The 25,280-nt window shown below is 42.0% G+C and overlaps 1 protein-coding gene and 1 long non-coding RNA gene across 3 annotated transcripts in view; one reads left to right on the top strand and one right to left on the bottom strand.

Moving 5' to 3' along the window:
* The window catches only part of DGKQ (diacylglycerol kinase theta), an 80,958-nt gene extending 62,410 nt beyond the window's left edge, over positions 1–18,548 (top strand). The window contains exons 16-23 of one of the 2 annotated variants that reach the window (XM_080638118.1): positions 4,466–4,617; positions 6,124–6,272; positions 6,846–7,027; positions 8,513–8,613; positions 11,078–11,224; positions 12,428–12,539; positions 14,353–14,505; positions 15,717–18,548. In XM_080638118.1, coding sequence (XP_080494244.1) covers positions 4,466–4,617; positions 6,124–6,272; positions 6,846–7,027; positions 8,513–8,613; positions 11,078–11,224; positions 12,428–12,539; positions 14,353–14,505; positions 15,717–15,809 — 1,089 coding nt within the window. In that variant the 3' untranslated portion in view covers positions 15,810–18,548. The remainder of the gene's footprint in view (positions 1–4,465; positions 4,618–6,123; positions 6,273–6,845; positions 7,028–8,512; positions 8,614–11,077; positions 11,225–12,427; positions 12,540–14,352; positions 14,506–15,716) is intronic. The other variant, XM_080638119.1, reaches the window with a different exon arrangement.
* Positions 12,500–24,444, bottom strand: LOC308232097. Its single transcript, XR_013958803.1, has 3 exons — positions 24,363–24,444; positions 18,542–18,764; positions 12,500–12,562 (listed from the first exon to the last, which is right to left on the bottom strand). It is a non-coding gene; the product is annotated as an uncharacterized lncRNA (long non-coding RNA).
* Between the last annotated feature and the right edge of the window lie 836 nt (positions 24,445–25,280).

Raw genomic sequence — 25,280 nt, 5'->3', positions numbered from 1 at the left:
GTTTCATGATCTTGGGCCTTTAAGAATTTAATCAAACACTTTCATAATATTCAAGTAAATGAAAATACTTCATTAGAGTGTAAAAAATATGCAGTCTCTCAGAAAGCTGTTTAACTGCAGGGTAGTTTGGTGTTTCTGTTTGGTAAATGTCAAGGTGAAAGACATTGCAGGGCTGGATTTTTGAACTGAAAGCTAAGTTACCAGAACTGCTCCTTTGCTAGTACTGCAAAGGGAATGAGCAGCAAGTTTTACAAGGGCAGTATCATCATGAAAGTGACAAATTTTTGTGTTTTTATCACTAATGCTAGTTACTGGTGAAGTGCCCTCTAACGTACTCTGTTTGGGTTCCTCAAGAGCAGTAGTGGAAGTTAAGTCAAGTGCACGTGTGGAAGTTTCCATTTCATTCATTCTACTGATTCTTCACACACATGTGTTCAGCTTAAAAGTGTGATGGTTTAATGTCTCTCTTTGCCAAAACACCATGAAAGGTTACTTTTCACCCTCCTTCCACTGCTGCAGTTCCCCTCCTGCTGTTGACCCAGCTACTGCTCTGGTTGCATTCAAACACCTTGCACATCATTCCTCATCAGATGCAATGACGTCTTTCTGGCGTGGAGGAAGTATGTGCTTGGGGCATTGTGAGTCCTTGCACACAGGAGATTCTACAGCCAGCCAGCTTGCAAATGTTGAATCTTATTTGTCGCAGAGGTATCTGCAGTTCCTGGACAGAGTCCACCACTCTGGAAGATGCGCTGTGGTGGTTGTGCCGGCTGGCCTGTGGCACAGAACACCTTGTTCTGCTTCATGCCCAGATGCGATTACACAGTACGCTCAACAGAAAGGGTATTCATTTGGATACTGACTATCTTGCCCCAGCCTGAAGCCATGCTTTGCTAATCCTAACAAATTAAGCAATTCACAGTGACTGTCAGAGTGTCTAAATCACACGGCCTCCTTCAGCTGTCTCTAAGAAACGAGCAATAAATTCCTTCGTGAACACCAGCCAGCACAAAACCCCTCTGCACATTTCACTCCTCAGGCAGAGCACGGAAGCCAGGGCTGAAGTGGGAAGGGAGCCCTCCGGCAGTGAGTCACACATCCGCCTCTGCCCGGTAACAAACTCATTCTGTGTCCCCACTGGGGCTTGATGGAGGGATTAAAACGTATTCAGCAGCATAAGAGCGCTACCCTTGTGGCCATCTGTAATTGTAATGGAGCGTCTGCAGAAAGCAAGGCCCTGCTCTGCTGTACAAACTGTCACAGGATTTTTAACCCCCCCTGGAAAATAACTGTTTTCTTAAAAGCTGGCCTTTAGCTAACGGCTCAGCAGTGTTTCTTAATCCTTTAAGTGTAATTAAGCGTGGTGGTGGGAAGCAAGTTAACTGTAAGGCTTAATCACCTTCTAGAATACTTCTGTTTAGCCTACATAGGAATGTTTAGTCCTAACAGGTATAGTTAGGGATTTACATTAGAAGATAACTTGAAGAAGGATGGGTTCAAGTGCTTCTGCTGTTCTGTTTACACTACAGGCAGATATTTTGTTAGCCCCAGGCATTCTGCACAGCTGCTTGTGAGTCTTCCCAGCTCTCAGGGTAAATGTTTCACTTTTTTCTGGTACAATATTGACACTGACAATTAGGAAATTTAGATGGCAGTTTTGTAGAAACTGTAAATACGTATTTGCGACAATATATATTTACTTGGTTGAGATCCTAGTCGACTTTCCAAAGCACAGCTGTGCTTTTGAATGCCTTGGAGCTTACCACATCTCAAAAATCATTGTGATTCCCTGCAGTTCCTTGTGAATTATTTTAGTTACTTGGTTTTAAACCCAGTGCATTAGAACTTGTCTGTAAAAGCAAGTAATATAAAACATGTGTTCAACATGTCACTTCTAAATGTCCAAAACCAGTATTTTTAGAAACTTACTTCCTGAAGAAGGTCATCATGTTCTTGTCCACATTCAAGTAAGGTATTTGTTTGACTTGAATGTTGTGCTGGTTTCTCTTCTCTTGTCCTTCTTTGAAAATGTTTTCATTTACTTTGAGCAGCAGAACTGAATATTGTTTCTTTCTGTCATCCCCTTACTTCCTTTTTTATTAAAGCCCCACAACTTTCCAAGCGTTAGACCAATCCTGAGGGTTCAGATAACTCATGTTTTGTGGGAAGTTGAAGTGACTGCAGGTGAAGTTTAGGTAGTAAAAAAGCTTTGAAGAGGAATAAATGGGAAGTGTTTAGGTGGAAATATGGGGCAGATTAGAAGCTGGAACAGGGAGTGCAGAAAGGGAACAGGTTGCCCCATTACCCCAAAGGGATGTGGTGTTTCCTTTCAGAGCTGCTCTGCCTTTCTTTGCTTGTGGGATTTTGAAAGGAACGTTCGTAATAGGATATGGCAGATGATGGTGCAAGAACAGATGGAGAAATAAGAAGGGCTTTACTTTTGGAAAAACTAGCGCTCTGCTTACTGTTTTTATTAATGTCTGTGATGGCTGGAGGGGAGGAAATCCACTCTTCTCATTTGGATGTGTGGATCCTTGAGCCACACAAGACTCAAGAAAGTCCTTCCCTTTTGTGACAGTGGCATGAGTTGTTTTCCTCAGACCTCCTTTTCTGGCTACAAATATCCTTTCCATATGCTTGACAGAAATAAATATATTGCCCTTGTAGTGTGTTGGACACGCTTCGAATCATTGCTTCTCCTTTTCCAATACAGACTGAACATGGAGGTGAGAGGTGTTCTGACCTAGCAGCCATCACAGTGTAGTGTGAAGGTGGTTCCTCTGGAGAAGGCTGTGAGGACAGCTTTGCAGCGTATGTCTATCAAAGCTAGTTATTTTGACAGCAGTGAAACCTTTCCCAGAAGACAGTCATCAACCTTGTTACCTGCTTAGTGTTCCTCTTCCCGCTGTGTTTTCTGTTTGTGCCTGCAAGTCATGCTGAACATCAGAAGGCATTTCTCATGCAGGGAGTGACACAGAGGAGAAGGATTTTTGTGTGTTTGCAGGTATCTTCACATGCCTGGGAGGATGTGGCTTGCAGAGGATTAGCACTCAGCACTTTTAGAAAGACAGAATTTGAGGAAATCTCTCAAATACTGGAAAGCCCCGAATGAAAATTTGGTTTCAGTCCTCCAAATCACATCACAGGTAGACAGTGGTCTGAGGTATCTCAACATCACTTTGCTTCCCTACGAAGTTATTTGTTAATTTGCTCTGATTTCACCTTTCTTCGCCTTATTTTGTGCTCTGGTGGTTGCTCGCAGCAGCAGCTGACAGGCTCTCCGCGTGCTGTCTCCTCCCCTCTGTAGCTGTTGGTATCTCTCTGCGTGTTTGCACGCTGCAGTCATGCTGCTGCCTCACTGCCCCTTGAATCATTCTTGTCTAAATTGACTTATATTTAGCACTGTTGTTCTGTTCCCTGAGTCCATCCTGTCAGCTGCGTGACAAATTGCTGTTCCCTGAATGCTGTCCAATTTGTAGACGCAAATTACCGCGACTTAGGGACTGTGTCAGACGTTTCTGTTTCGAAGTGTGCTCATTGAAATGCCCGACGGACTTTCCTGGTGCATACCTGCCGCACAGCCTTGTGGTAGGGGCTGTGGCAGGGATGGGATGAAAGGTGTGCTGGCATTCTCTGAACTCTGTAGAAGACATACAGATCTTCTTACAGCATATAGTTTATGGGCTGGCTGACGGAAAACCGGTCCCGAGGGGCTGCTTCTGGGTGCCCTTCGGTGGGGCTGCAGGTACCATTCCCATGCAGTCCATGGAGCACCCCAGGATATCCTTGGTCTGCCATGTGCAGAGGAAGTGGTCTTGGGGAGTGGTCTCTGGATGGGCACCAGGCTCCCCTGTCGCATGCTCATGCTTTGAGAGCCCTTTCAGCAGCAGCAGCTTCTGTAGAAGTGTGAGGATTTGTAAGGATACCAAATCCTCCCCATTAAAAATTATAAATACTTACTTTTAGAAGAAGCTTTTGGCCTCTTCATGGAAAGGGGCATGCCAGTATTTGCCCCAAAACACTCTGATTTTGCGATATTTAGTCCTTGAAAATTAACACGTATTCTAAGATGACCACAAAACTTCACACAAATGTTCCAGCTCTTCTGGGGAGAAATTATCTCTTTGCAAGGAAGTGTTTGAATTGGACATGACTCTGGAAGGTACCTTCTCCCTCACACTATTGTTTGGCATGGAGTGTTTACTGTCTACATGTGGGAAGGACTACTTTGGCTTTAATGTTAGGATCAACTATGTAGTTGGAGTGGTTTAAGGAAACTTCAGTTCCCAGAAGAATAAGATCAGCAGCGGACCTAGCCCTTGTCTGGACATTGAATCCTTTTATTTATCAAATCTGTATGTTTTTACTAAGCGTCAGGAAGCGTCAGGAGGTACTTCTTAGATGTAGTAGTAATTTTCCTGCTTAGTAATGATTTTGGCTAATCTTTTTCCTTGTCTTCTTTCAGGCTTCCAAGATACCACAGAACTGCTGCCCAATTCTTGTGTTTGTGAATCCAAAAAGCGGTGGTCTAAAAGGTCGGGACCTGCTGTACAGTTTTAGAAAGCTGCTAAACCCACATCAGGTCTTTGAACTTACCAATGGTGGCCCATTGCCTGGGTAGGTTGTCATATTTTGGAAGGCTTTTTATTTGTTTTGCTTTGTTTTTTTTTTTTAAAGATGGATCAGATTCACTTGCCAGGGAAGACTGAAACTGCTTCTGTTCTGTGCCTGAAAACCAGAGCAGTGGATCACTCCTGACTGGTTCTCATTGTGAAAACAGGTTTAAATTTTCGGGTTCTGTAACAAAAAGAAAGGACAGTGGTTCCTGGTAGACATGCTTGTGTCCATTGCAATACAGCCCATTCCTGGGAACATGATACGCACTTTACAGCAACACAGATTTAATCATAATTAAAAATAAAAATATTTTGTAATCGAATGGGGATGGAAAGAGAAATGTCACACTGCCCCACGAGGACTCATTTTTGCTTTTATTTACTTTGATGTTTCATGGGAACTAACAGGAAACTATAATAAAATTTTCTATCTGACTTTTGAAACTTGGCCACAATTGCAGAAGTAACAGGGCTTGCCTGGTCACAGCTGCAACATTTCTAAATACAGGGAACAGAACATAATGCACTTGTAGGGAGGCAGGAACCAATTACTTGGCTTAATCAACACCACTTGTTAGCAGCTTCATAAAACTGAAAGTGATGGTTGTGGCCTACTCAGAGTAGCCTCATTCCTTCAGCACTGCTTTAACAAAGAACTCTCATGACAACTCTACAGAACAAAAGCTTTTGTGTAAGAAACGCAGCTTACACAGGAGGCAAGAGAAAACAAGTTGTACAAACTAAGCTTTTTGTCAGAACTGTATAATTCTGTTGTCTTTCTAATGTAGTTCAAGCTGCAACTTCAGTAATTCGTTCATTTTGGTTTGCCCATGGAATCCTTCTGTAGCTTTGTGGCAAAATGCTTCCACTTGTTCACAGCTTCTTGTGCATTGGGAAATAAAGATTACTTTTGCATCATATGTAGTTATATAGGATGAAAAGCTGCAAGAGTGACCAGGAAAATAGGGCTGTGAAGAAGAAGATGTACTATAAGTCCTATGACTGACCATGTAAAAAAACCCTACCACTAATCAACATCTCTGCTAGAATTTAGAGAGTTATGGGGTGTTCACATTGAAATTATGAATAGTTAGATGTCTGGTTTTGGAGAAGAAGGAAGTGATTAACAGTTTGTCTCTAGCTGTGACGAATCTTAGACGTATGGTTTTCACTTTTTTAAACAGCTATATCTAAAAGTTACTATTGTTCCATTCACTTTGTTGAAGTTGATCCTGAAAAGGTTGATGGGTGGCATGGTTTAGTGTTTGGGTGACATGGTTTAGTGTGAGGTGTCCCTGCCCGTGGCAGGGGGGTTGGAACTAGATGATCTTAACGTCCTTTCCAACCCTAACTATTCTATGATTCTATGAAGATGATGGTAGTGGTAGAGGGAGAAAGGAGGAATACACTAATAATGTGTTATCTGAAGTAGCATATTAAGAGGGTTTACTTTTCCTGTACCACATTGTAACATTTATTTTACCCTGTGCTTTGTTTCTCAATGGAGGTTTCACACGTTCTGTAAAGTCCCCTCCTTCCGAGTGCTGGTGTGCGGAGGGGACGGCACCGTCGGCTGGGTCCTCGGTGCACTGGAGGAGATCAGGCACAAGCTGGCATGCTCAGAGCCCTCAGTTGCCATCTTACCTTTAGGAACAGGTGAGAATCTCAGCAAGCACCGTTCTTCTGAGGGCAGAAATCCTCCAGAAGGTTTGCCTTTATTTGTTCATCTGACAGACATCTCAGTTTTGCAGTAGGGATGCCATGAATCAGTTCTGTTTGGACGCCAATGCAGTTATCAGCTTTTCAAGGAAATGTTGTCAGTCATGCTTTTTGAAGGAAAAACAAGTGGCAGGAATGTTGTGTGTGTGTGTGAGTGGGCATGAGCTGGAGAGGGCAAAATATTCTCCTCCTGACAATCGTAGGTGCATCAGCCATTGCTATAAACCAGCGAGCTCAGCTGCTCCCTGACTTCTCAGCTCTGTAATGAACAGGTTTTTTCACATTTTATGAAAACTTTTCTCTTATGTGATACGAAGCCCGTGTGCAACACAACAACTTTTAGGTATTTTTTCAGCTTGTTAACTTTTCAGTCCAGTCTCACTACTTCGATGACTTGTTTGGAGCACCTTAATGCAGTCTGATTTGTGAAACAGGGCAGATACACTTTTTGATGCTTCTAGCTAGCTTACGAAGCGCAGTCATATTTTGGAGTTCTTTGTTGTTCCCTAGGTAACGACTTAGGGAGGGTCTTGCGCTGGGGAGCTGGCTACAGTGGAGAGGACCCCTACTCCATTTTGGTTTCCGTGGATGAAGCAGATGATGTTCTTATGGACCGCTGGACTATCCTTTTGGATGCAGACGAGCCAGCTGAAGCTGCAGAGAATGGTGTTGCAGAACCTGAACCTCCAAAGGTGAGCTGAGCACCATTCAGATCTGATTCTTAGGAATGCTGTTCTAGTGGAAATCACGAAGATGGATACTAACCTAGTTTAATCTTTTATTGCTTACCTGTCTTTGAGCTTAGACCTTACTGAGCTATTCCTTAGTGAATAGAGCATAGATCTGGAGCTAGCACTTCTATTCTGGTAGGACTGGTTGCCTGCAGAACACACTTTATAGCTGCTTGGCAAAAAGTGTCTGACAGAGGATCAGTGAAAGGATTCAAGCGACAATGGCATACATGTTCGCTTCAGCTGGGAAGAAATTTATTTCTCAAATAAGAAAACCTTTTTAAAGCAACACCAAACACTTCCCAGAACACTCATGAATCTGGAGTGTTGACCAAAAAGCAGTTCCTCCCCCCACCACTGTACTCTCATCTTTCCTTGTAACATTTCAAAAAATGAGTAGGAGTTGCTAGCAAATAGAGGAAGGAAATCCTTGTGTCATCTTGCTCCTATTGTGTGCCTGCACGTATGGCCTCTGTTTTATTTTGGCACCTGTTCTATTTCTTTTCTCTTTTGAGTGAAAATCCCTGTACCTTGGTCTGTATTTCTTACTTCTGTTTAGGAAAATAAAAATGTTGGTTGTAGATGGTAACTTCAGAGCTTTGTGTGAATCGTGGTTGTGTTTATCTTCAGATAGAACAAGGAAATTGGACAAAGGGCAGCAAAATGAAAGCAGGAACTTGTAGTGTGGTAGCAGTTGTCCAAGATTATAGTCCAATCACTGGAAAATGCTAGGCATTACATGTCGGTTGGAGGATTAAAGTTGCTCAAGTTCCAGCTATTTTTCATGTGGTCAAGACAGGGGTTGATTTGTCTTGACTGCCTAATCTGCTTTTTAAAGGTGAAGGGTGGGAGAGTCAAGGGCTAGGATAGAAGAGCTATGGAATGAGCTGGTATGCAAAGAAAGAAATAATTGCAGAAATGGTCGAAATCCACAGAAACTGGAGATGGGCATATAGGGACCTATTTGAAAGCAGCTGAGTAGGTGAAGTCAACTTCTTCATTCACCTGACGTAAGGTTGTTCCCTCCCAAAGTAAGGAAGAGCATCTTCCCAATCATGTCATGATAAACCTATGGCCAGTGCCAAAAACAACAGTGGCATTAGTGTTTAGCAACTTGTGCAGTTATTGCGTAGAATCGCTTTGAGAAGGTGAGTTGCTTTTATTCCTGCATTTGTTTTCATTTGTTCCTTATTATGCTTGTTACTTGCAGTTAAGATTAGATTTAGAAGTTTCAGATACTTTGGAAATAATGACTACACATGTCAACAGTTGTCCATACAGCTTTGCTTTTGGCACAGTGTTCCTGGAAAATGTGTTCCAGAGTCTGTCGGGGTGCAGGTGTCTCGGGAGGGTCATCTACGAACCTTGCTTTTGTTGAAAACTTTGGAACTTCTTCATTTGGGAATGTAAGGAGGAAATAATACGGTTTTTTTTCTTTTTTGCCAGATTGTACAGATGAACAATTACTGTGGTCTTGGCATTGACGCAGAGTTGAGCTTGGACTTTCATCATGCTAGAGAAGAAGAACCAGGGAAATTCAATAGCAGGTAATCCTGGTAAACCAGGGGTGAAGGGTGACTTGTGGTATTGCATAACTTCCAACTTACACTATGACTGATAATCTTGAAATGCCACAGGTATCCACAAACAACACTGCTTGAGGTAGAGCTGGCACAGGGAGGGATTAAGTTAGCCAGGAACTTGCAGGCACAGAATCTGGGGGCTTTGTTTGGTTTTCTTTTTCTTTTTTACTCATCCCCCCCTTACCAAGAGAGAGCACCAAAGCAGTTTCTGGAAGCACTGTCATTACATATACATATTTGCCAATAACTGCGGTGTTGAGTTCAGTGGAATTTTGAGGTAGTAGAAGTATCTCTTATTCAAAGCCTTTAGCAGGAGGGAGAGCAGTACTGCTACCACAGCAACACACTGGTCGTAACTTCTTTGTACCTTTCCCACCCTTGCTTAGTGCTGTGGTAGCACCTGTGTGCTGGTAACAAGAATAAAAAAAGATCTCTGTATCTCAAGTGAGACTGTGATTTTAAAAGGCGTGAAGAGACACTTTCCTCCTTTGCTGGTGTTGTGGTTTAAGTGTGCAGATCGATCAATAATAGTACTTTTTCTTCTTCCCATAATCACTGAAATTGATGAGAAAAAGAAATCACATATCTGTAGTCTAGCAAGCCTTCCAAATAGTTCTGGGATGACATAATGGTGCAAGTGCTGCAGCCCAGCTGATGCAGGGATCACTGGCTCCATGGGGATGGATGAGCTTTAGGTAACGCCCTGCTCTCCTCTCTCAGCCTCAGCACTGTCATTTACAGCAGTGACTGCAATATGGGTCGCACCTAATACAAACCTTGATCTACTTCAGCACAAATAAGGTGTTGGAGACTGCTTCAAGGACAACTTCCTCCTTCCTGCCTTACCAACTGACTGTGGTGAAACTGCTGTCTGCAAATGTACCTACCCAAGCGTTTGCTTCAGGAGATGACTATTCTTTCTACCCATGTGGGCAAGCTAGTATGTTATTGACTACAGCTATCAGTAGACTGACAACTTCCACTGGCACTTTCTCCCTGATCACGTCACACGTGTAGATGTGCAGAGGTGATTCTCTGTAGTGCTGGATATGCAAAGATCACCTTCCCAGCTTGGCTGGCCATTTTAATCATAACATTTTTCAGTCACTTTCAGAACCATTGGGTAGGAATTGGTGGGGTAATGTTACAGAAATCAGTTTGTTCTTACCTGGTCTGAAGACCAATAAGATACATAAATGGAAGGGAATATGTATGCAAGAATGGAGTAATGGGATTTTAGCTCTGACAGATTTATCCTTTGTCGTGTTATCCAGTGTCTCTGATCCTGTGGACCGCAGTGGTCCGTAAGTGTTTCTTACAAGTTCTGTAATTCCGGACTGTGTCTGCAGTTACGGTACTGTGTTGTATTCTTTCAGTTTCTGCAGGCTTCCTTCTTCATGCAACAAAAATTAATACTTCTTGGGGCTATTTACTGTGTTTCCTACTGATACTCCATTATTTTTCAGTTGTATCCAAATGAGACAAAACGCAGCACAGGCACATCTTATTGTCTTGTCTGGAACAGACGCATATGTTAAATATATGTTAAATGGTGCTACATCAGGTCCCTTTAATTCAGTGCTGTTTAAAACTGTTAGCATGTAGGACTAATCATTCCCAGTGTAATAATGTAAAAGAACTGAAGAGTCTCTGTCTGAAGAGTTGACTGTAACCCACATGCTAAACTGTCCGTCTTCCCCACATGAATGTCTACATCATTTAGACATAATGCTACAAGAGATTTTGCAGAGTTGGATTCCAGTCACACCATTTGCTAGTAGGGTCAAAAAATGGAAATTTACACTTTTTATTTTAAGGTTGTCCTGAAGGCTGTGTATCAAGAGGTTTCCATTATAGAAGAAAATACTATGTGTGTTTAATTAACATTTGTTTATGTAATTCTCAAAATATTTTTATATTTCTAGGGATGCCATAAAGTCTTCTCTATCTTTTTTTACTCTAAAATTAGAGCCATTAGGGCTGTGTCACAGGTTAACATCACTAAGCGTGTTTTGAGTTTCTGCAGCCGAGTATATTTTAAATGAATGAGCAATACGTGAAGCAAAGACTTACAAAAGTTTCTCAACATTTTAAAGTACTTCATTAGGACTTCTAGATCTTAATTAAAAATGCAGTTTTCCCAGAAGTTTACATTTCAAAGAGTCATTGCACTCAGGCAATGCTTTAAGAAGGGTTGATTTCTCTGTAATAAAATTTCACAGATCTCCACATTCCTCAACAGCACAAATCATCCCTTAAGTAAAAGGTGTATAAAGGAGCAGTTTGTGACTTACGCTTTGTTTCTGCAGTAAAGCTACAAGAATTTGGAAAGGGTTTTAATTGACAATCTCTTCAACCATATCTGACAGAAGGAAAAGCGCTACGCTGAGCCTTACCTTTTAGTTACAGGATGCTCGTCTGCTCCTAGGTTTCACAACAAAGGAGTTTACGTGAAAGTTGGGCTGCAGAAGATAAGTCATACCAGAAATCTCCACAAAGACATAAAGCTTCAAGTGGATCAGCAAGAGGTGGAGTTACCAAGTATTGAAGGACTCATTTTTATTAATATACCCAGGTAAAAAGGAGACGAAGGACCCTGTGTGGATGCATGTCTGGCTTTATGTGTGGAAACGCTGCTTGATATTTGAGCATCAAATGTCAAATGGTTAGATAAATGTTAAATTAGATTAATAGATGATTATTACTGGTATTTTTGATTATTGTCTGACTTGCTCCCTTTGCAACAGTGCTTGAGGAGCTAGCTCTAAATACCATTTTGACATAATTTTTCTGACCTGTTGAAACTCAGTCTCACTCCCAGTGCAAACCCCTGTATATTTGCTATTTATTCTATGTCCTAACAGTAAGTTGGAATAATTTCCTCACCCAAGGTCTTCAGAAGTCTTTTGGAGCAGTTTTCCCATAAACCATGAATTTTCAGGCGTGGTTGTAGGCCTGTGGTTTCTGCCCACTACCATTTCCAGCCTTCCCCAAACTGAACAATCCACTGGATTTCACCATGACTTTCAGAAAGATCAGAGCTTATCACTTGTACATGCTTTCTGGCATGCTAGAGACCAGGTGCCTGAGCAGGATTCAACTGTCAGACGCTGTCCGGGTCCTACGGTCAGCCGGTCAGTGTGTGTGTAGCTGGTGATGCTACGCAGGTAGCTGTGGAAAACCCACAGTTCAGATACCTTTTGCAGGATTCTGGGGCTGTCCTGACACCTGCAGGGAGCTCGAGTTACTGCTGTGGAAGGAAGAAAGGCAAATCTGCAGGAAACCTGGCTTCTTGAAATGTGCTGTTGGTAGAGGCAGGGCATTTTCTGTACAAAACCAGCAAGTAACTAGTGCTGCCATACCATTCTTTTTCCAAGGATACTCTTGTCTTAAACTGCCTGTACTTCTTTCTGTTTTAGTCTGAAAATGTTTCAACTTTTTATTCAAATACACGTATCCTTACATGTGTACACGCATGCGTGCACATGTGCGTACACACAAGTGTACGTTGCACAAGAGAACTGTGGAGAAGAAAAGATCCCAATTGGTACTGAGCAGTCGATGCACTAAAACAATAAGCAAGTGATTTGAGTAAGGAGGGTCAGCAGCGCACAAAAAGCAACATAGTGTTAAGTTAGACGCATTTCAGAGGATTGAAGCACAGAAACACTGTGGAGTGTCCAGCTTTTGAAGCCTGTGGAACTAGCCACCCCCAGCAGGGAACTAGGCAGGGTGCTCCTGGCTGACAGCAGGTCACTGTGGTGTGCTCTCCATGCAGCTGGGGGTCCGGAGCTGACCTCTGGGGGTCTGACAGTGATAACCGCTTTGAGAAGCCACGCATCGATGATGGGCTGCTGGAAGTTGTTGGTGTGACGGGTGTTGTTCACATGGTAAGTTGGCATCCCACTAAGAGCTGAGGAAACATAAATTTTCTCAGACAAGTTTACCTTTGTAACAAACAGTGCATTGTAAGTCCTAAGAAGTATGCATCGGTGTTAAGGTTTAACCATTGTTTATTCAGGTACTTGTTGTGTCACACAGAAATGGTTATAGACCATAACCAGAATTAATGGGCAGCATTGGCTGTCTCTGAACAAGGGGCTGGGGTGTCAAGTTCGGCTGCAGCTGTAATGCCTCTTAAAACAGCAGTGCACTCTCATTGCCTGTATACTGGCCTGCCCTGAAGGTCCAGGTTGAAGTGCCAGACTACAGTGGGTGGAATGGAAACAAAGAAATCTGTGGTGGGGTAAGAATAAATAATAGCAGTGTGAAGAACTTATTAAAAGTGCATGGGAAATGCTTCATAACTTAAGCAGGTTTCGAGCCAAGGCCAGAAATATACATATATACATACATGTGAAGTGCAAACATACGTATTTGCATATGTGTTATGGTATATATAAATATCATGGTGTCAAAGCCAAACAGTTCTTGGATGAAAACAAGGGTTTATTTTGATATTACAAAAACAGATGGTGTATTTGTGAAACATCTTGTTATACCTGATCACAGTCATTTCCCCTAGACAGGCGGCTTTTGTAATTATCTGCCACAGGCTTTCCAACACCTGTCTCTGAGAATCTGATACTGCCCTTGATCCTGATGCTATGTGAAGCAGATGGTGTGCCCTTCTGCAAAGATGATTATGACTCAATTTGTGCAATTTTAATTCTTCTATTATTACGTATTTTAACAATGGCTTGCTATTAGCGATGCAGTCTTGTGAGGTGTTGGAATTTTTTTGTCTTCATATTTCTTTCATTATACTAAGAAAACTGCTGCTGGAAAAAGTATATATGATCAGGCAGGTAGAGACAACTAGCCCATACGACCAACGAGATGGAAAGGTGGGTGCTTAAAACGGCTTGTGCAGCTTGATCTTTGGTTTTGGCAAACTTCACCATTTTGTAGTTAAGATCTTTTAAGAAAGACAAATACAAAACATTCTATTAGAAGTAGTAGTTTGGTAGAGATCCTTAAAATCTGGGTGAAATTAGAAGCAACAAGGTGTGTACCCATTGCTCTGGAATATAAATGTTAACAAACCCATGCTCTGGTTTTGTGATCTTCTGTTACGGTTTTTACCTCCATGTTTGGTGTCTGTACAAGCTCCCCAAGAGAATGTGTAGCAGGAAAGTTCACTTTGCTTTGAACAGTCAACACTCAGCTGTTAGTTGTAGTTGACTATATGTATGTAGCTGAGTACATAGTATATATATGTAGATACATGTGTGTGTATATATATATGCACACATATATTTGGAGTTGAGTTTGGCAAAACTCTCTCTCCCTGTTTGATAAAAGAGCTTTTAGACCTGAGTTTCAGATGTGTGTGCTGGTCTGTGTGTATAGCTAGGTGTTTAGAAACTGTGTTTGCTATGTTATGGAGGGGGGACGTAAAAGCAAACAAGACCTTTGTGAGTGCATGCTCCTTGGCCAACCTGAGTGTACAGATGGCTTCACTGTGTGAGTTACTTTGCCAGCAGCAGCCCACAGGGGTATCTGCATTCATCTTCATGCGCTAACTTACAATAATGAACGCTGCAGTAAAGACATCCTATGCAGGTTTTGCCTAAGCAGTTCTAAGTAAAATAACTTAAAATGTCAGGTGAGAATAAAATTCTAACCACCCAAAAGTGTAGCTAATGTTTATGCTTCTGGTTTATTGGGGTGATTGATATCCTGGCTTTTACTTCCAAACAGGGTCAAGTCCAAGGTGGTTTTCGATCAGGCATCCGTATAGCCCAAGGCTCATATTTTCGTGTAACTCTCCTAAAGCCAATTCCAGTTCAAGTTGATGGAGAGCCCTGGATTCAGGCCCCTGGCCAGATTATAATTTCTGCTGCAGGACCAAAGGTAGTGGCTGTAGATCTTTTTTAGCAAGTTGACTTTGTTTCTCCAGTGGATATTATCATATTACTGCTTATCATGTTCTGATGCTTAACTGTAAAGGAGCTTGTTGTCACGGTATGGTAACTGTTGGATAGGTACATAGCAGTTTCTGCAGAGGATGATTTGAGGACCCTTTCCACTGGCTCAGAAGAGGCTTGTGTTAGAAAAACGGTTCAGCCTAGTGACTTAAATATTTTACCCAGCATTGAGATCTCCAGGCAGCGTTGCTTGCCCTGAAGCAGACCACAGTTATGAGGGCCATGGCAATATGCCATCTGCGAGGTAGCAAGCAGTCTGCTGGTTGTACTGGAGGAGGGAAGGTCTGTCAGAGAGCAGCAAAAACGACGACTGAGCAGTGAAGGAGGAGGGCCTGACAAAAAGAGGATTTGGAGTAGTCATTGTCTGTCTGATAGGCACTCATATCTCAATGTATATGTAGAAGGAAAAGAGCTTCAGCTACCTCAGAATTTAACTTCTCTATTGACTCTGAAATTGTGAAATAAACATTTTGCAGTAGCTGACGCCTGGTGCACAGTCGTGTACACATTTGTCTGCTACCTTAAGGATGCCTTTTCAACTCTCAGAAACAGGTTGCTGTTGTCAGTCTTGGAAAACTTGTAGCCCTACTGGGAGGGCTACCAGAAAAATGGCCTTTGCAGAGTCAAAATGGGTGAAAAAGAGGGTCATACCTCAAAAGTTTTGCAATATGTTAAACTGTTCTTTTCCTGAGAGAAAAAGAGGGAAAGAGAAAAATGAGAGAGAACATACCTAACTTTGTCCTTCCAGTGAGAAATATTTAAATCTATCAGGTTAGTCACTAATAGCGTTAATCTGTATATAATGTGTATATATATGTGTGCATATGAATATATATGCACACAAATACGTACACTTATTATATATAAGTACACATAGAATAATAGAATAGTTAGGGTTGGAAAGGACCCTAAGATCATCTAGTTCCAACCCCCCTGCCATACATGTGTATATATGTTTATGGAAAAAAAGTCACTTAATCCTGTAGCTTTTTAAGGATAGGTGCTTCTGATAGTTCTGTATTTAAATGCTTTTCTGTTGCAGTTCCAACATTTTACTTGTGTTAGTTGCCTTAGGTTTGCCTATAGGTGACTACAGATACTTAGTTGCTCACTTTCATTTAAAACTTTGTATTTTAGGTCCACATGTTGAAAAAATCCAAGAAACAGAAAAAAACTGGAAGCATGAAAGAAATGCGAGGGGATATATCCATCTCTGAAGGAGGACGCTAAGTGGAGACCTGTGCGCAGAAGAGATGCAGCAGACCTGCTTTAGATACCAAGATGGCTCAGTAAAACAGAGTGAAGACAGCTAGTAAAGAGAGTTGCTTATGAGCGTGCCTTTCATTACATTTTGATAGTATCAAGTTCTATTTTGTCTTTCAAAGATAGTGCCTCATTGTTAAAAATAACTGTTATATACCACTTGTCACATCTGAAATGTTTACTTTGGGTTGCTTTTCCATAAGCTATTTCCTACTTTTCCATGTATATAGAAACTGAGGTCAAACAGAAATTCCAAGATGCTGAGATTTCTGATCTACCTTTACAAAGACTCTTCCCCTCCTCCCAGCTTTTTCTTAAAGAAAACCATTCCATAGATAAATTTTGGTGCATTGTTCCATAAATCAATATGTGTTCCTCCCAGCCAAAAAAGGGCAAAGACATGAGCTGCTGAAAACTCCTTGGATCAGTCCAAACAGCAACCCTGAAACAGTGCTACCATAAAGAGAAAAATACAAAACACAGGAGAGATGATTTCTGTTAAAGGAGCCCTTTGCTGTGGGAGGACAGAAAGTACTAGAACGGTTGAGTCAAAATATTTCAGAGTTTAGTTCAACAGTATTTGGACAGAATGAATTAAGGGGAAACAGTTTGTAGAGCAAGTTTTCAACTGCAGCTTAGTTTCTCCTGTATTATTCAGCCAAAGCCTATTTTAAAAGGCGTTTGAATTTCAGCAGCTACCCTCTAATATAAAAGAGGAATGAGAACACCTGAGCTGGTATTACATTATACTGATGGTTTTCTGTCATTGAAACCATTACCTTTGATGCCAGACTTTTCTTCTTGTCTTTACTTGTGATTAATTTGTCACAGTTGGACTGTTAGTTAACAGCAAGCTAGAAGACTAAAGGAATCATCACTGATTAGGGTAAAAGAAGTACCATTTAGTGTTCACTTTAGTAAATGAGCACAGTCATAAGTCAGAGCTGAACCGAAGTATAGCGTAGCTTCACTGAGTAGCCTGAGGAGGTACTGAAGCCTGTAGTGTGTGTAACATGCTGTAGGCTTCAGGTAACTGGGAATGCAATAGCCGTCATGAAAATACACTTACCTGAACAGCCTTCTCAAGGTCTTGGTAGGTATTGTTATCAGTGTGGGCTCAGGGACACAGTGACTCTCTTTTCTCACTTGGGGTGTGTGTGTGCTTCCCAGAGGCCATTCCTCTCTCAGGTCCTGTGAGATCACCTCTCTGTGCTTACTATTTGCTGAAGATGTGGGGATCTGGAACTTCTCTTTTGTGGGGATCTAGAACAGCTTCCTGCTAGAGACTGGCATTAGAGCAGACATGCTGATCTGTCATTCACTATTACATATCTGCTGTCCATGGCCATAGTTGTGTTGGCCTTCACTCTCATCTCTGCTGGTCTCATCTCACTGTGGTTCTCTAGTGACTGAGCCTTTCACTTCAGGTCAGCATCACACACAAGCGGCCCTCTGAGCCAGTTGTGCTGCTTGGTTTTGCCACTTGTGTGCATCTGCTGCTTGGAGCTACTTAAGTTATGTTGCCAAAACCCCATTCACTAGCCAGTGGGCTTACTTGTCCTCTAGTGTGTGGTAATAACTAATTCATCTATGGATGGTATGAATTGATCACTCAAGCTTTAGGAGCATTCCTCTTGCCAGTGCCTCTAGGAAAACATCTCCAGCGGCTTCAGGGGACTACAGTATAACTGAAATACACAAAAGCTGTTTTGTGTTGGAGCCAGCCACATGCTGAGGCAGTTCGTGGTGGGTCTTGCTCAGTACTTTAAGCACTGTGCCAGCTTCAGCTACATATGATCAGTACCTGTGCTTTCTGCTTTCCAGTCACAGTGCAGACAAGCATGTCAGTGTGGGTGTTGCAAGACAGTTATCTGTAGCAACAGAATGATACAGCTAAAGCTATAAACAAACAGCCATGCAAAAATGGCATCTGCCTGCAGCTTCTCCATCCTATTCAGTGATTCCTTCTGTTCTTAGTGTTCTAGTAGAGATGCGTTTAGAGGACTGACTCCTGTTTTCAGTGAAGGGTATTGTTAAAATTGTTCATTTAATTTTACGGATGTTTTTCATGTTCACTATGTGGATTACATGTTATCTCTTTATACAGCATGTAAACTGGAGTCGTGATATGAAGGAGATAGTGTGGATAGTATAGAGCTAAAATCCCCACCTCCTCATCATTAAACACAGAGTTGTCTCTGCTTCAGAACCTGGGCATGAAGGATCAGCTGGAGCTCTTCTGGCATCTTGGTACCAGCATTACAAATAAGATGGGTAACTGTTGTATTTCAGGGTATGCTGTCTCAGAATGAAGCTCACAAATTGGAGAGGAAATGTGAAATTGATTGCTGCTTGTAATTGTCCAGAAAGCCAGAGAAATTGCTTTGTGTCCTCAGGGCAGGAGAAAGAATGCATGGTCTTTTTTCCAGTGGCTGACTCAGTAATGGAGAGGAAAACTTGACTTTCTGTTACAGAAAACATGTGTAAACTTTCAGCTTTCTGGTACTGACCATCTTCTGCAGCCTAAGTAAATCAACCTGTCTTACTGTTTTTCCAGACATACAGAATCCTGCAGCTGACCGTGTTTCATGTTCTTGGCTCATTAAGGACCTGGCTCTCTCTCCCTTTTGCTCAGTATCTGTTATCTGAAATAACATGAAACTTTTGGGTCATGGTATTTTAATCAGAGGGCCACTTACTGTGGCATATCCTTCCATGGGGGTTTTCCAGCCCTGGAACACTGCACCAGCCTGGGTCAGGTAGTGTGCTTGGCAGGAAGGCGACAGAACGTGTTCTCCTCACAACTGCCAGAGGGGGTCCTGGTGCAGAACAGGAAGGCTTTGAGTTTTCTTTTTTCTTGATTTTTTCTTTTCTTCCAGAACCCAACTCCCCCACGTGTTGTTTCAGCAGATGAGTGCCACACTGGAATGAAAACATGTCTTAAGCATTTAAGGTCTCTGTGCATCATAAAATAATGCTTGGTATGTTTTGAAGACAAAACAGATTCCTGGGCAGTCTGGACAGAAAAGCTGCTGTAAAGCTTTTAAAAAGGAGAAACTCAATATTTAACCCCTCTCTTAAGATGTTCCTGTTTCAGGTAGTCTAAAGGCCTGTATATCAAGATGTATTTTTTTCTTATATTTTCATCACACATAGTATCTGAGAAGGTCTAGTATTTTCTTCCATAGTATGTTAGACTTCCTTGAAGAGAGAAGGTAACTCTTTGCAGTTAATACGAAAGCATTTTGACTTATCCTTTAATTGAGCAAAACAGTGCCATATAATTTATGTGATAGCAGGCAGATAACTGATTCTTAGCACTGAGTCTTTGAGTAACATTGTGTGAGAACCTAGCAGTAACTTGTCCAAGTGCTTTAAATAATACAGTAACGTGTTGGGAAGAGGCTTGATTCTGTCAAGATTAAGTGTCAATCAGCACCAGGGGCACAGGACCAGAAACTATATAGACAAGGAGGAGACACGGGGTATTGCTATTCTGAGCACACTCTCTGCACTGCCCTGCCCTTTACTTTGCATGTAAACTGTGGCAGGCACAAGACAGCACAGCTAGCATCTCTCCTACTGAGGAATGCGCTCCAGACCTTTTACTAGTGTCCTATAATTCTTTGCCAGCATAGGGGAGAGAAGGGTCCTGAAAACCATGCTTCATTTCAGATAGCCCGCTACGGCAAATAGAAGGTGGTCAGCTGATTAAAATCTGTTTTGATGGGTAAACACGTTACCTCTGTCTTGAATCAGAACCCAAGTTTGGAAGCTTATCCCCAGGATACAGGGGCTACTTCAGAACATTTGCTGCTTTTCCACCATGGCTTTCACACTTTATTTGTATAGTTAAAATTGATACTTTTAATTGCACTGATTTTTAAATGAAACTCTTGTTATTTTGCCAAAAGCTTTTTCATGTGCACATGAAACACACCCTTTAAAAATAAGCCTTATTGTATTTCCTTTCACAGTGCCTACCTGTACAGCTTTTGCTGCGTTACAGCATTCTGATAGCACTTACTTCTGGATCTTTCTCTCACCAGTTTTGGACAGGAGGCAGATCTTGCTCTCTTCCTGCTCCCACTGAGGTTCCCAGCACATATTTCTAATGGGCATGTGCTTTACAAGAAGACATGGTGCCAATATAGTGAAAGCACAACTGTGTTTATAGTAAAGTCTCTGCATGTGCACAGTTTGAGCTCCTCTTGCTCTTTTAGATTTTAATCAAGTCTGTGCATGTCTAATGGCAATGGCTATTTTAGCATTTTAAAAACTAGAAGAAGCTGTAGCATAATTAACTGCAAGACTTAAATAAGGGAGGAACCTAAATGAACTGGTATAGACAATTGTTCATTAATCTTCACAGTTACCCTTTTACAAGTATTGTACAGATTGCATTTCTTTCAAGAGCAAAAAATGTACTCACTTTGAAAATATCAGCTGTTTGGAATTGCTAAGCATTTACGCATGCACATTAGTCTGCAGCAGTCTGTTGGCATATAAATGTGACATTATGAAATGAAACCTCATTTTGTGGGAGGAGAAGGTAAGAGGAGCTGTTGTGACACTTAAAAAGGACTTATGTCACTCAACAGATCTAGCTGCATAAGTGTTTTGTAACGTACTGACTGTGCGCAGATACACCCTGTGCGGCACAGGCAGCAATCCATACACCAGCACTGAAACTGGGGATGCGCTGGAGGGGTGCACTTGAACGACCTGGCATTAAATACTCTTTTCAGTCTGTGTGTGCCTCATACCTCTTCTTTATAACCTTCACAGTAACTGTGCTTTTCCTCTTCTGCTAGGCTGACTCCCTGCCCTTTTGGCCCAGCCTTCATACTGAAACTGGTAACAAAGGCAGGAGTCTGTGGTGGTGAAAGTGTGTGGAGAGCAGGGGAACGGACATCCTGCTCCAGAATACGGCCCTGGTGTTGGGCTTAGACTGTTGGTTAGTATCTCCTTCAGCTTCTACTTCAGCCATTTAATAGCTCTGCAGCAAAGACTCTGCAACTACTGAACTACCTTGGATTCCTAGTGACAAGCATTGCCTCATTTTCAGGCTTTGATCTTATCTGCACCAGGGCACGTGTCACTTCATACACGTTTTGCACTTAACAGAAAAAGCAGGTTAGATAGGCTCAGAGTGTGGCAAAATTGCAGTGTTTGTACTTTTTTTGTAGATACGGGGATGATTCTACAGATACAAAGGTGCACTTTCAGGTAATGATGAAAACAAGTTTGTAGAATGCAGCTATTTAGGACTTTGACTGCAGCATTCCTTGCTTTATATCGTGTCCTCCTTGAAAGCCTGCTTGGGAATGAGAGATGGTATCTTCCTCCCATCGCAGTATGTATTTATAACTGACTGACTGAAAATTCATATATGTATTTAAACAGTTACAATTGGCTGCTACTCTGAGATTTAGTTTTATTAGACTGATAATGCATAAAAGCAATGTTAAAGTTTTATTTATAATGTCAACATATACTGATTTGACACTTGGCTTGCAGGATTGATCTAGCTTAAAGCCTTCATTCCTTTTGCTAGTTAATGTAATTAACAGTGTAGCCATTGTATGTGTGCAGTGAAATGAGTGCAAATTACTAATCTTATCCTGCAGTTAGACCAGCAGTTTCAATGTTTACAGGAGAGTGACTATTGATTGTAAACCCATACATGCTTATTGAAACAGTACAGTCTCTCAGTGTTTTGGAAGCATTGTTTGTGTTTTCTGTGACAATTAATGAAAAAATTGCCTTCTGGTTTAGATTCCTGGTTATGTCCCTTTCGAGAGATTTAAACGGGGATTATGGCTTTTCTGCCACCCAAAGGACAGAATTTCTACTGACGTAAGAGTTGTGCTGAACATGTTTTCTGAAAAATTGCCTTTATTTTTTGTGAAGATAATTTAAGAGCATTCGGTGTTGCAGAAAAAGTTGGTCTGAAGTCTTGAAATAAATGTGTGTAGATATTAAAGATGTATCCCAAAGCAAAGTATTTTTTAATTGGGCACAGTTACTGGTGCGGGTTATCCCTCTGATCTCTCCTAGCAACACACCCACGGGAGTGTGCACAGCTCCTGTGTGTTACTTAGGAGATGACTTGATTGCAGAAGACGTGGGTTCATTTACATTGTGTGTGTCCCATACCACTCCTCTGGCAGCAACTCCTAATTACAGACATGGGGTGTAGAAGGCAGAACATCTTCCCTATGCACATCACCGCAGGTGAAAGAGCAGAGAGGCCACCTGTGTGCCTGGCCGCAGGGCTGTTTGGCACTTGCAGTCCTCTCCCTGTCCACACAAAGGGTGTGCCATGCATTAGTCCTTTTGCTTTCTGATGGAAGGAAGTTGCAAATCGACATGTTGCCTGTGTGAATCAGTTAACCAGCTTGCCTCGCTGTGGCATCCTTTTCTTTGTGCTGCTGACCTTGCCAAACTGGGTAGCAAGAGGTGCTTGAAGAGTTACTATTTATTGTGTATTTTTTAGGTGCTTATAAAGCCTTCACTGCTATTTTAAAGCAAAATTCGGGGGATCTGTAGCACAGCAATAGCTTTATAACTCCAGCTTTCTGAACATGCCAAAAGCAAGTTATCCTTAGGATAGTTTAATTAGCAATGGTGCACATAGCAGTAATCATTACCTTGAAGCTGTAAGTTCTGATTACTGAAAGAGAGCATCTCTGGTTTGAATGTAAACCATCACAGAATTTATAAATCACTATAACATCCTGCATACTTTGAATCACCCATCACATCTTAACTCTTCTCAAACTGTGGCTGAAGTATTGCTTAAATAACTGTGTTTCTCACTGCTGGTTATTTAAATAGCCCAACTTTAAGAAGATACTCTGTCTTAAAGCATTTCCTGTGAATGTTATAATACATTGGTAATAAGTCGTGTTGGCCCAACAAGATAACGTGAGCTGACCATAGAATAGTTTAGTTATTGTCTAGTGCTTTTTCTTTGTGCATCTGCCTAATAATTCTCAGAAAAAGAAAAGCCTAAGTATAAGCATTAAAGTGAAAACTGTTTCCATATTGTGTGCCTCAAACCAGTAATGCATTATCATATGTTTACTTGTGGACTGGTCTCAGAGACAGGCTTTTAATGATGTAACTTGTTTCTGAATGTCTGCCTTGCAAATGAGACACATCACTATGCTGTGGTAACTTGTCTACAAATAACATACTGAGTGTACTAATTGGTTTAAAAAAAATAATTTATAAAAGATGAACTTTTCTATTTAAACATCTGTTTGTCCTTGGGTTATGTTCTTAGCACAATTCTGTATATATTTTGCAATATGTGTGTTGTGTTTGATTGTACATTTTGCACTTGAAATTCTGTATTCTAAATAATATTTACAAGTTCCAGAGATATGTAACTAGAGTTTGTGTGTGAAAAATACAACATCTCTTTTATCCTGGATGTTTGTGGAATAGTTGTGCTGTAAAAAACAGTGAAATACACTTCTGCAGAGACAAACATTCTGTCAGCTGGGCACTACGTTTATCAGTATTCTGTAGCCTTGATGTTCGAGGCCATGTCATGCTCCCTGAGAGGAGCGTGTGTTACTTCATAGGCTTTCATTTTTAAGATGACTTCTACACACTACGTTTGACCCTTACAAGGTTCAAACACTTCTTGAACCCTTGTTTCTGTGGGTAGCGCTTATGGTAACTGGTAAAATCTTTCTGCAATAGCACCGTAGTGTGTTTTGGTTTGTGGTTACTCTAATGATGATACAGATTTTCCAAGGCAGTTTTGTGCAATTGCTTGCCTTATTTGCACTCCTGTGTGGAAATACATGGCCTTGTGTTTTCAGGCTGTTTTCAGGGAACAGGACCATGCATGTTCCCCACTGTGCTTGGCTCAACTGAGCAGTGGTGGGCCTCGCCTGCACAACCCAAGGGCCAGACCCTGTGGACCACCTCCCTGTGACCCAGGGAGTCAGCTGGGGCAAGAGGAATGGCTGTCCACGGAGCTCAGCCCAGATGGAAGCTCAGCCCCACTGCGGGTGGACATCCCGTCCCTCCCTGGAGAGCAAGACCCATCAGCTCGTGCCCTGCCTCTCAAGGCTGATGGGTCCATCAGCTTGACACCTCCATGTAGGATGTCTCTGCGCAGAAACCCTTCCTCTGCCTTGCAGCAATTGTTTTTTACCCCACCCTGTTAACAATTGCAGAACAGGGGCGGGCTTGTTTTTGTCCTAGCACTTGCAGGGTACCTTACTGTTCCTTACTGGGCTGCAAATCAAGAAGCTCCGAAGCAGCTATAACCACATTTTAAAAAGATATATAGAAAACTACTTCAAGACTACTGTTCTGAGAGAAAAGGGGAAGCAAACAAAATACCTTCAAGCAGAGGGGAAAAAAAGCCCCAGCACAATAGATCCAAGCCTTGAAGTGTTCATGATTTAACAAAGCTTTAGGTGTAATAGCTTGCCTTAAAAATGGAAGAAAAATTGCCCTTTCCTTGCTAACTGGGAAAAGCAAAGTGGCACTTACACTTTTTTCAGGTCTTAGTGGTGTTACATGCTGCTGCTCACATTGCATGCACTTCTTTTCAAGTGTCACACGTTGCAATCCAACACAGTTTCAAATAAAGCAATTACAGGAGCCAGCCAGGCTGTCCAGTGGGTAAAACACTGCAGGTCTTGGGTTCTCTGTGGGTGCAGAATGTGGTGAAATCCTTCCAGTGCTGCAGGTGGGCTTGTGGTGCATCTTTGCAAGACAACAGCAGGCAGTGCAATAGGTGAACTTTGTTTTTCAAGATACATGACCAAAACATTGTCCTCGTACACAGTCCTAAAAGAGAAAGGGAGTGTGATCTAATTCTCCAGTACCTGCGAGGAAGCATGCAGTGATGAAGTGATCCTCCTCCTTAGCAGAGCACTGCTAGAGGCTCTAGCATTGACATCTCAAAGTGGTATGCATGGCCCCACAACCTGCCCGCAGGAGGAAGGCAGTAGACACACGCTGTGGGGCAGATGCCATGTGAAGCTTCCTGTAAAGTTGCTTAGTGAACATAAAGGCACATCCTCAATCCTACCCAGCTTAGGAAGGCCTCAAAGCCTTTACTCAAGCCTAAATGAGAGTGCTCTGACTGTCAAAGGGAAAAGAAGGAGAGGAAATGTGAGTGGAGGAGCTTCCTAGCTGGGGCTCCAGAAATTCACTGTGGGAGGAATTCAGGCTACAAGGGATTGTTGAGTAGCCAGAGGGTTGCATCTCATGTTTACACCTGAAGTGGCCTGTGGTGGAAAAGGTACCAGGTGAAGTTACCTGACATCTCAGGGTGAGGCACCATAGGCTTCAGTGGAGGATTATTATCTTCAGAGTCCAATACGTATCCAGGAACTCAGGTGCTTCCAGGATACCATGACGTTCTGCCTATACTGATGATGATTGGCCAGGGAATTTTACCCC

Source organism: Psittacula echo (assembly GCF_963264785.1).
Source record: "Psittacula echo genome assembly, chromosome: Z".
NCBI classification, from domain to species: Eukaryota; Metazoa; Chordata; class Aves; order Psittaciformes; family Psittacidae; genus Psittacula; species Psittacula echo.
The sequence above is the reverse complement of the archived record's forward strand: the minus strand, read 5'-3'. Positions and strand labels throughout refer to the sequence as shown.